The 11,952-nt window shown below is 34.2% G+C and overlaps 1 protein-coding gene across 1 annotated transcript; it reads right to left on the bottom strand.

The window, feature by feature from the left end:
• Positions 1–1,527: 1,527 nt before the first annotated feature.
• On the bottom strand, positions 1,528–11,643 carry LOC142230928 (uncharacterized). Its single transcript, XM_075301545.1, has 3 exons — positions 11,518–11,643; positions 3,014–3,319; positions 1,528–2,949 (listed from the first exon to the last, which is right to left on the bottom strand). Exons 1-3 carry the CDS (start codon positions 11,641–11,643, stop codon positions 1,528–1,530), a joined length of 1,854 nt encoding a protein of 617 aa, XP_075157660.1.
• Positions 11,644–11,952: the final 309 nt, after the last annotated feature.

Here is an 11,952-nt window from a genome sequence, read left to right as displayed (position 1 = left end):
GCGGCTATTAATTCAAAACTAATACTAGTACAATAGTGAGACAAGGATGTCTGTATATGAATTCAAGTTATGAAATTGTGAAAGTACGAAAAATATATAAAGTAAATGAAATCATATATAAAAAATGAAATGTCAAAAAATGAATAGAAAGAATAATAGGTATATTCACGTCAGGTTGAACCATGCGTTCAACATCCTCCCGGGCCAGCATGGGGGGAATAGCTCACAAAAAAACAGGTTCAGGTCCAGGGCCAATGTATCGAAAGAAGTTGCCTTTAAGCGTGATACCAAAAGATGATTCTTGGGCTGTCATGGAAGGACATTTATAAAAGCACCGCGGTGGACCTCGTTGAACGGTAGCCCACAAGTCATTCCCAATTACTCCAGCAATAGGCTTGTACAGATGTGGTGTAGGATGGGCCAATGTTGATTTATCGCTTATTCAAGTAGTGATATTAACGTCTCTAGCTGGCGGTGGGTACTTCTGTAGTCTATCAACAATTATAAACCAATGATCCAAAACTTCTCCAATACGAGTCCGAACTTTGAAATGGCCGTTGGCAGTATTCTTTTGGAATTTTGTCACATATGGGAGACAACTGACTTTATCGTAAAGAAGGTGCGATTTTGGAACATTCGGATTGATCAAAAGGGTAACCGACTTGATCTTTTTTCCGACGCACAAGTCACATAATACCACAGGAGCTACATAACATGCTCCAAAATGCTCCGGATGTCTTATTTTTGGGTCAGTGACGGCCCAACGAGCATATGAATCAGGATACGGTGGTCGCTCTGGAGTCTTCACTCTGGTGGAGACAGAAGGAGCTGCCTTCGGCTTGGGTGCGATATGGTCTTCATTTTCTACCTTTGCTGCTAGAGAACATCGATTTTGTTGAGGTTCTGCCAGGTGGGCGCTAGTTCGAGCGCTTTCAATTTTCAAAAATTCAGAAATCGATTGAGCTGTCAGGGGGGCGCTATCTTGAGCGCTTTCAATCAGTTCAGGCGTATCATCTGCTTTTGTGGCCAAGGGGGCGTCATTGTCATCAGAGTCATCCAAGTCCGCGGGATCGAATTTTGATATATCACAAAGACTTAGCAACCCACATTTCTCAGCGATTTCCCGCACTTCACCAAACCGGAGGGTCTTAGTTGGTGCTTCGGGCTCAAAAAAGATATCATCACGATTATGAATCATTGAGTGATGACGGTTCCCACAAACTTCACATCTATTTGGAGATGGACAATCAGCTCTCTTATGGGAAGTATGAAAACAATTCAGGCAGAGTCCACTGGATAAAACAACATCGTAGCGTTCTCTAAAAAACATTCTACGGAACTTGAAGCAATACTTCAGAGGATGGTTTCGGCCGCAAACAACGCATTGGTTAACCATGTTTATTCTGTTGAAGAAAAGGAAGAAAAACAAAGAAAGAGAGGTACGACAATAAATTAGCATTTCTTATGATATGATCAAATGGTTAGTTATGAATTCTTCGATTTGTGTTCGCGTTTAATTTTCGAATTTTAATTTGACGATGTAGGCAATACGCACAATTTTACGATTGGTCGAACGATAATACCATTTTGCGTTTTCACTTCGGCAACACGAACATTATTATCATTTCCTCTTATAACTTTCGTAATACGACCGAGGCGCCACTCAGTTGGGGGTAATGAGTCATCTTTGACGACCACAAAATCATTTTCCTTAACATTGTTACAAGTAGTCTTCCATTTGTAACGTCGTTGAAGCTCTGTTACATACTCTGATTTCCATCGCTGACTGAAGATATGATGAATGGATTTTAGTCGTCTCCAACGGTTTAAAAAAGACAAGTTCTCTTTCTGTATGTTTGAAGTAGACTCAGGAGGAGCGGTTAATGGTGATCCTCGCAAAAAATGTCCAGGCGTTAGAGGCAAAAGTTCGGAGGGATTTTGTGACATAGGAGAGAGTGGTCGAGAATTTAAAACCGACTCTACTCTGATTAGTAGTGTGCTAAACTCTTCATACGTGAAATTCAAATTTCCTGCGATCTTTTTCAAATGGGACTTCATAATTTTAACCGCTGATTCCCATAATCCTCCCATGTGGGGGGCATAAGGCGGTATAAAAGACCACGAGAAACCATGAAGGCTATATTTATCAGCAATACACTTTTCGGCAGCTTGGAGAAAACGATTATGTTCCTGCAAAAGCTTGGCACTTGCTCCAACGAAGTTACGTCCATTATCTGAGAACATAGTTTTTGGAAGGCCACGGCGTCCGACAAAGCGCATAAACGCAGCAAGAAAACCATCTGTGGTTAAATCAGAGCAAACTTCCAGATGTACAGCACGCGTAGAAAAACAGACAAAAACTGCAGCATAACCTTTTGTCAATTTGGCATTTCTTAATGTTGAGGTTTTCAAATTAAACGGGCCAGCAAAATCAACTCCTGCGTAGGTAAACGGCAGGGAAAAAGTGACTCGTTCAGGAGGAAGAGCAGCCATAAATTGATTTTGAAATTTACGTTTATAAAGAGTGCATGCCTTACAAGACCTGATACATTTGCGAATTAAATTTTTCAATCTGGGTATATAAAAACTTTGTCTCAGCGCACGAAGCATAAGGTTATATTCAGCATGAAGCAATATCTGATGAGTGTATCTCACAAGCAAATCAGCTAAATGTGACTTATCAGGAACGATTATAGGATGTCTTTCGTCATAACTAAAAACTGTGTTTTCAAGACGACCTCCAACACTTAATAGTCCATCCTTCCCTCTGAAAGGAGCTAGGGTTAAAATATTACTCTTTCCGCTTATTGGTTCTTTGCGGCTTAAACTCGCATATTCTGCTGGGTAGAACTGAATTTGAGCGGCTATAAAAAGTCTTCGTTTTGTCTCAGATATTTCATCTGCTGTTATATCGGGTGCAAAGTCTTCGTTTTGTCTCAGATATTTCATCTGCTGTTATATCGGGTGCAAAGTCAACTTTCTTTTTCTGACAGCGAGTTATAAAACGAAATACCCAACACATAACTCTAAAGGCACGATTTAACGATGAAAATCTTGATATCATATCATCGGTGATGAGCAAATGAAAAGTCGCAGACTTCTTTGCTTCTAAATTTGTGGGACCAAACGTACATGGCTTCGGCCAGTCTCTTTGGGGTATCTGAAGCCAGGTGGGGCCATGCCACCAAAGCCTTTTACGAATCAATTCTTGTGGGATGCAACCACGTGATCCTAAATCTGCAGGATTTTCTTCTGTGCGAATATGTTGCCATACACCATTTTTCGAAAGCTCGGTAATTTCGGTAAATACAAGGTAGTACTACTTATCGTACTAATTGTCTTTATATTTTCAAACGCTTTTTTGTTGTTATTATTTTTGCATGTACATATGTAATACGGTTGTAAATATGTATTTTCAATGTTAATATGTTTTTTAATAGGATGATCTATATTTATTCTACATCTGGATCACAGGTTGGAGATGCAACCATTTTCTTGAATCGATATTTTTTATGTTACACTAATTACTACAGTTGAGTACTAAGTTCGAGTTTAGCCGCTAAAATTAAAAATAAATCACTAAGAAAAGTATAAAATTATACGTCTTCGATACAAATTTAAATATAACTTGATGGAGAATAGCCCAAAGCAAGTTTTTATAAAGATTATTTTTTTATAATGGATTATTAAAGAAAACTTATCATGAAAATTGCGATTTTAGCCTCTAAACTCGAACTTAATATCCACCTTAAATACTAAATGCTATACTGACAAGTGGAAATTATGTCTAATTTTATAATATTTTTTATTTCAAATATATTCTGAGAATAATTTCAAAAACGTCCCATTAGTCCATGGATATGATTCCAATACTGGATGGATTTTTCAATGTGGTAAGTTTTTCTATAAACGGTATTTTGTCCGTTTTTAATAAAACCAAAATTTCAATTTATTAAAAATAATTATTTTCACTTGCAGGTAGACAGATCTTGTAATGGTAATTTTGTTGAATATTCTTACTGTTTAATGCTAATTAAGCTGATATCCTTATTGGATTTAGGAAATACTCTTGAAAACCGTAAGTTAAAAATCAATATGAACGATAGAATTTGATAATATTTTTCTTATATTTTAACTTTGCAATTTCAGATGCTTATAAGACAAATCCGCCCAACAAAAGATAGCCAAAATCGATGAAATTTGACAATTCAATTGAATATAGCAACTTATGCCACATATATCTTTCATATGGATAGAAAACACGGAAATTTAAATTAATTAGTTTAGTCCTAATAACATAGAATATTACTCTTTTGAAGAAGGAATTACTAACTACCGACACGTAATTGCATCCAACGTTCTAATAAAAATATTTCCTTTATTGTATATCATAACCCATAGTTTTGTGTAATATAATAATAATTTTTTGAAATAAAATACTGGTGGTAAAGAAAATTGACTTGTTTTGTACGAAAAATTTCTTAGTTGTATAGAGGCTTGTTGTACCTTTGATTCCTCAATTTCTCTACTTTTTTGAAAATTATACCGACAAACAGTTTATTTCAAACCAATTTCTTAATACAGGTTTCCCAAAAAATTGTTAATTTTTCCGGATAGCAGGAATATTTTGAATTTGTTTAACTATATTCTTCCCACAGCATACACGCTCACAAAAAATCGCTTCTGTAACATATACTCCCAAACATATTTTGCTTCAAGCATATATATTTTTGGGTATTGCCCAAACATTTATATGTTTGATCTCTTCCAATATATAATATGTTTAAAAGCATATTGGTCTAAACAATATATGTTTGGGTAGTCTAAGTTCCAAACATTTTGTATTTTTGCATCCAAATTCAATAATGTTGTCTTCCAAAACACAATATGTTATTATGTGAACATATAATGTTTGGAAGCATTTTGCACCCAAAAATATTATATGCGTAAAAAAAATTCTCCCAAACAATATTGTGCTCAAAATTTTATTTATTTATTTATATATTTACAATCATAATGAATTATGAAAATAAACAGGTAATATAGGTGCTAACAACATAGGTTTTCGACCTGAATGCTCAAAATTTTGTTTCTGCCTAATTGTATATTCCCCCACATCTTTCTCACTTCCACGAGATTTTTTAGTTCTTAGCACCTTTTTCTGTAATACAAACATTGTAGAAGAAATTATTCAATTTTATGATTTTTTTATTTTAATTTTACCTTTTGCCGGACGGGGATTCGAACAGCGGACCACACAGTTTGTAAGGATCAAAGAAGTAGCTGATCAATTGCCCAAGGAAAAATAAAATGTTAATTTTGTAATAACAAGCAACAACCACCAACTTAATTCAATATCGCTCCCTGTTAAATAGCGCTCCAAGCTACCAAACACATATATGTTTATAGGCTATTTCTAAATTATTATATGTTTGCATCCAAGCATATTATATTTACAAACATTTTATGTCCCAAACATAATATGTTCTAACATATTAACATATATGTCCCAAACATGTTATGCTAGTTTATGAACATTATATGGTTGCACTCAAAAATATTGTGTTTAAAAATTTGTGTTCCAAACATATAATGTTTATAGCCAAACATATGAAAAACAGTCTTTTTCAACCGTGTAGTAATAATGAACTAAAATACGATGCAATACATGAACTAATTTATAAGAAAATCATGAACTTATCTAGATGAAAAAAATCTTTGGCGCCAAATCATGGTCATTCTTATCATGGGTTAGTTCATTTTTCATAAAAAAATAGTAATCTTTTTTTTCGGTGTACGTTGCCTGGTGGATAGTGTGTTGGCTTACAAAGTGCATGGTCCGCGGTTCGATTCTCCGTCCAGGCGAAAGGTAAAATTTAAAAAAATTATAAAATCGAATAATGTCTTCTACATTGTTTGTATTACAGAAAAAGTGCTAAGAACTAATAAACCTCGTGGAAGTGAGAAAGATGTGAGGGACAATGAAATTAGCCAGAAAAGATTGTTTTTTTTTTTTGAGTTAGTCTTTTTGAAATTGTTTTTACATCATCGAAAAGAATAAACGTTTATCACAAAAAGTATATACTTTTCTTCCAAATAAACTTCCTTACAGCGAAAAGCAAATAAGAAACGATCTTTGTTTGTCTAAAGTTTCGTTTCACTCAAAAAAAGTGAACTCTCTATTTCACTAAATCCAATTTAACATTGTTTTAGTTCATGGATTTATTATATATGGAGAAAGTTTCGTTTACTCTAATAATTTTTTGCGTATGTTAGTTAAATGAACTAAAAAACGGGGAAAAAATTATACACAAATGAAGTAAAAAGTTTTACTAAATTCGAACTTCTCACCAAATAGTTCATTATTTCTTTAAATTTGTAAATTTTACAACAAATTCGTCCATCATGAACTTCGTATGTCACTAAAGACATTCTTGCAATTGTGAACTCCAATTTTTTCTTTCAAACTACAAAATTTTCTTTTACAAGTGGAAAAAAATAATTATGTCTAATAAATTTTCTTGAATATGTCGAAAAATATTTACTTATTTTTGTGATATCGGCGTGATGTCAGCGTTTGTAATACTGTTTAGTTAAAATTTTCTAAAAATATTAAAAATTTTCTAAAATTAACTAAATGTTTTCTTCCTGGTGGGTTCACTGTTTTTTTCAGTGTTGGGAGGAAATAATTATTTTTTTTGCGTTAGATAGAGCCCATTCTATACGCGAAATTTTTAATGCCAATATATAGCATTTTCACTTCAAATGAAACCTTTTTCAAATCAAATGAAACCTTTTTCAAATCAAATGAAACCTTTTTCAAATCAAATGAAACCTTTTCCAAATCAAGTGAAACCTTTTTCAAACAAAATGAAACTTTTTCCATTTCAAATGAAACTTTTTTCAAATCGAATGATTTTCTAAAACCAAAGGAATTCTTTTTAATGAATGAATTTATAATTAGCCTGCAAAATTATTTTCAAAGGAATTGTTATATCGCCAAAAGCAAAAATACACTTTTTTGAAGAATTATTTCGTTGAAGATTTATGTGTTACTTTCTTATTTGTACACTCAACTAATGCTAAAATTATTGATTATCCAAAATTATTGATTTAGGATTGCACTCCCTCTTAAATTTAAGCTCGTTTTTAATTGAATATAGGTATGGTAAATGTTATTCAAGAATTTATTAGGATTAAATTAAATGTTATTCAAATGTTATTCAAGAATTTATTAATTAAATTAAAGTCACTATTACTAATCGATGTCTAATATTCTCATGGGAAATTTCATCCAATCGAAAATCCATAATGAGTTATAGTAACTATTGACATTTTTCAAACGAAATTTAAAAAATAAAACAAAAAATTCTTTGAAGTCAGTTGTAAACTAAGGATTTGGTGACATTATAAGTCAAAATATTTTTTTTTTATGTACGGAACTTGCATATAGGTTCCGAACTTTTTTTTGGAAATTTTTTATATCACAGCAAAAAATTCGGAAGTTCTTCCTAAGTCATTACCCGTAATGTACATCCAAAAATGCTTTTATAGAGATGGACCTAATTTTCACATTACGATACATAAAAATTCTTTGTTTTACAATGTTTTCGCAATAAATTAAAATGTTCTGAATTTTACCAGATATTAAACCAAGTAAGGACAAAACAAGTATATACGGCCGTAAGTTCGGCCAGGCCGAAGCTTATGTACCCTCCATCATGGATTGCGTAGAAACTTCTTCTAAACACTGCCATCCAGAATCGAATTACTTAAGTTGCGGTAACGCTTGCCGTTGGCAAGGTATCTTAAAACCTCCTAACACCATCTTCTAAATTGTATGTAAGTTCATACGTGGTATATATTAAATCAAAAACAAGTAAGGAAAGTCTAAAGTCGGGCGGGGCCGACTATATTATACCCTGCACCACTTAGTAGATCTAAATTTTCGATACCATATCACATTCGTCAAACGTGTTGGGGGCTATATATAAAGGTTTGTACCAAATACATACATTTAAATACCACTCGATCTGGACAGAATTTGATAGACTTCTACAAAATCTATAGACTCAAAATTTAAGTCGGCTAATGCACTAGGGCGGAACACAATGTTAGTACAAAAATATGGGAAACATTTAAATCTGAAGCAATTTTAAGGAAACTTCGCAAAAGTTTATTTATGATTTATCGCTCAATATGTATGTATTAGAAGTTTAGGAAAATTAGAGTCATTTTTACAACTTTTGGACTAAGCAGTGGCGATTTTACAAGGAAAATGTTGGTATTTTTACCATTTTTGTCGAAATCAGAAAAACATATATATGGGAGCTATATCTAAATCTGAACCGATTTCAACCAAATTTGGCACGCATAGTAACAATGCTAATTCTACTCCCTGTGAAAAATTTTAACTAAATCGGAGTTAAAAATTGGCCTCTGTGGTCATATGAGTGTAAATCGGGCGAAAGCTATATATATGAGATATATCCAAATCTGAACCGATTTCAACCAAATTTGGCACGCATAGTTACAATGCTAATTCTACACCCTGTGCAAAACTTCAACTAAATCGGAGTCAAAAATTGGCCTCTGTGGTCATATGAGTGTAAATCGGGCGAAAGCTATATATGGGAGATATATCTAAATCTGAACCGATTTCAACCAAATTTGGCACGCATAGTTACAATGCTAATTCTACTCCCTGTGCAAAATTTCAACTAAATCGGAGCAAAAACTTGGCCTCTGAGGTCATATGAGAGTAAATCGGGCGAAAGCTATATATGGGAGATATATCCAAATCTGAACCGATTTCAACCAAATTTGGCACGCATAGTTACAATGCTAATTCTACTCCCTGTGCAAAATTTCAACTAAATCGGAGTCAAAAATTGGCCTCTGTGGTCATATGAGTTTAAATCGGGCGAAAGCTATATATGGGAGATATATCCAAATCTAAACCAATTTCAACCAAATTTGGCACGCATAGTAACAATGCTAATTCTACTCCCTATGCAAAATTTCAACTAAATCGGAGCAAAAATTTGGCCTCTGTGGGCAAATGAGTGCAAATCGGGCGAAAGCTATATATGGGAGCTATATCTAAATCTGAACCGATTTGGCTGATATTTTGCAAGCTATTCGAGACACATAAAATATTCCGATGTACGGAATTTGAGGAAGATCGGTTGATATATACGCCAATTATGACCACATCGGTGAAAAATATATATGGCAGCTATATCTAAATCTGAACCGATTTTTTCCAAAATCAATAGGGATCGTCTTTGAGCCGAAACAGGACCCTATACCAAATTTTAGGACAATCGGACTAAAACTGCGAGCTGTACTTTGCACACAAAAATACATCAACAGACAGACAGACAGACGGACAGACAGACAGACAGACAGACAGACGGACATCGCTAAATCGACTCAGAATTTAATTCTAAGCCGATCCGTATACTAAAAGGTTGGTCTATGATTACTCCTTCTTGGCGTTACATACAAATGCACAAACTTATTATACCCTGTACCACAGTAGTGGTGAAGGGTATAAAGATCGATCCAATACGTATATAATTCAGTTTGACAAATTAGACATACAATTTTGACAAAATTTTCTACAGAAATACAATTTTCACAAAATTTTTTATAGAAATAAAAATTTTGACAAAATTTTCTATAGAAAGAAAATTTTGACAAAAATTTCTACAGAAATAAAATTTTAACAACATTTTCTATAGAAATAAACTTTTGACAAAATTTTCTATAGAAATAAAATCTTGGTAGATTATTTTTGGCTCGAGTGGCAACCATGATTATGAACCGAATAAAATTTGAACAAAATCTTCTATAGTAATAAAATTTTGACAAAATTTTCTATAGAAATAAAATTTTCACAAAATTTTCTATAGAAATAAAATTTTGGTAGATTATTTTTGGCTCTAGTGGCAACCATGATTATGAACCGATATCGACCAATATTTGTGTGATTGGACCAATTTTGGTATGGTTGTTAGCGACCATATACTAACACCACGTTCCTAATTTGAACCGGATCGGATGAATTTTGCTCCTCCAAGAGGCTCCGGAGGTCAAATCTGGAGAACGTTTTATATGGGGCCTATATATAATTATGGACCGATATGGACCAATTCTGTCACGGTTGTTAAAGATCATATACTAACACCATGTTGCAAATTACAACCGGATTGGATGAAATTTGCTTCTCTTGGAGACTTCGCAAGCCAAATCTGGGGATCGGTTTATATGGGGGCTATATATAATTATGAACCGATGTGGACCAATTTTTGCATGGTTGTTAGAGACCATATACCAATATCATGTACCAAATTTCAGGCGGATCGGATGAAATTTTCTTCTCTTTGAGGCTCCGCAACCCAAATCTGGTGATCGGTTTATATAGGCGCTATATATAATTATGGACTGATGTGGACCAATTTTTGCACGGTTGTTAGAGACCATATACCAATACCATGTACTGAATTTCAGCCGGATCGGATGCAATTTGCTTCTCTTTGAGGCTTCGCAAGCCAAATCTGGAGATCGGTTTATATAGGGTCTATATATAATTATGGACCGATGTGAACCAATTTTTGCATGATTGTTAGAGACCATATACCAACACCATGTACCAAATTTCAGCCGGATCGGATGAAATTTGCTTCTCTTTGAGGCTCCGCAAGCCAAATCTGGGGATCGGTTTATAAGGGGGCTATATATAATTAAGGACCGATATGGACCAATTTTTGCATGGTTGTTAGAGACCATATACCAACATCATGTACCAAATTTCAGCCGGATCGGACGAAATTTGCTTCTCTTTGAGGCTCCGCAACCCAAATCTGGGGATCGGTTTATATGGGCGCTATATATAATTATGGACCGATGTGGACCAATTTTTGCATGGTTGTTAGAGACCATATACCAACACCATATACCAAATTTCAGCCGGATCGGATGAAATATGCTTCTGTTAGAGGCTCCAAAAGCCAAATCTGAGGGTCCCTTTATATGGGGGCCATTGCCGTATCTAGACATTTTTAACCAGGGGGGCTATAGCCCCCCTATCTATACTACAGTAACAATATATAATGGAAAATCATATATAGGTTTTCACATTCTAGGGGTGGCTAATTTTTTTCTGGAGGGGGCAAAGCCCTCCCCCCAGAGGCCGTTTATATGGGGGCTATACGTAAAAGTGGACCGATATGGCCCATTTTCAATACCATCCGACCTACATCGATAACAACTACTTGTGCCAAGTTTCAAGTCGATAGCTTGTTTCGTTCGGAAGTTAGCGTGATTTCAACAGACGGACGGACGGACGGACAGACATGCTTAGATCGACTCAGAATTTCACCACGACCCAGAATATATATACATTATGGGGTCTTAGAGCAATATTTCGATGTGTTACAAACGGAATGACAAAGTTAATATACCCCCATCCTATGATGGAGGGTATAAAAAATATTTACAAAGTGTACTGACCCATTTCTCGGCAGACGAGGAATTTGCGATCAAATATTTGTCAGCGTTATCTAAAACTCCTTTACGTAAAGATACAATTATGTTATGAAATCTAAAATACTGAAATATCATCAGCAACATTATCATTGCGTTTTTTACTACGTCTTTTTTTTTTGTTGGTCTTTTGTTTTCAGACTTAAAGTATAAATTGTTTAGCCATGTAATTTGTGTCCTTCATGTACACATTACTTATACCCCAACCATCAATGATCTATATATGAATTCGAATAAAAATTTGGATCAAAATATCATTAAAAATTCAAAAGATTCATTTGATTTGAAAAAGTTTCACTTGAAATGAAAAAGGTTTCATTTGATTTATAAAATGTTTCATTTTATTTAAAAAAGGTTTCATTTGAGTTGAAAAATGTTTCATTGGATTTGAAAAAGGTTTCA

This window comes from Haematobia irritans, chromosome 3, assembly GCF_050003625.1.
Source record: "Haematobia irritans isolate KBUSLIRL chromosome 3, ASM5000362v1, whole genome shotgun sequence".
Classification (NCBI taxonomy): Eukaryota; Metazoa; Arthropoda; class Insecta; order Diptera; family Muscidae; genus Haematobia; species Haematobia irritans.
This window is presented reverse-complemented; position numbering and strand designations above follow the sequence as displayed.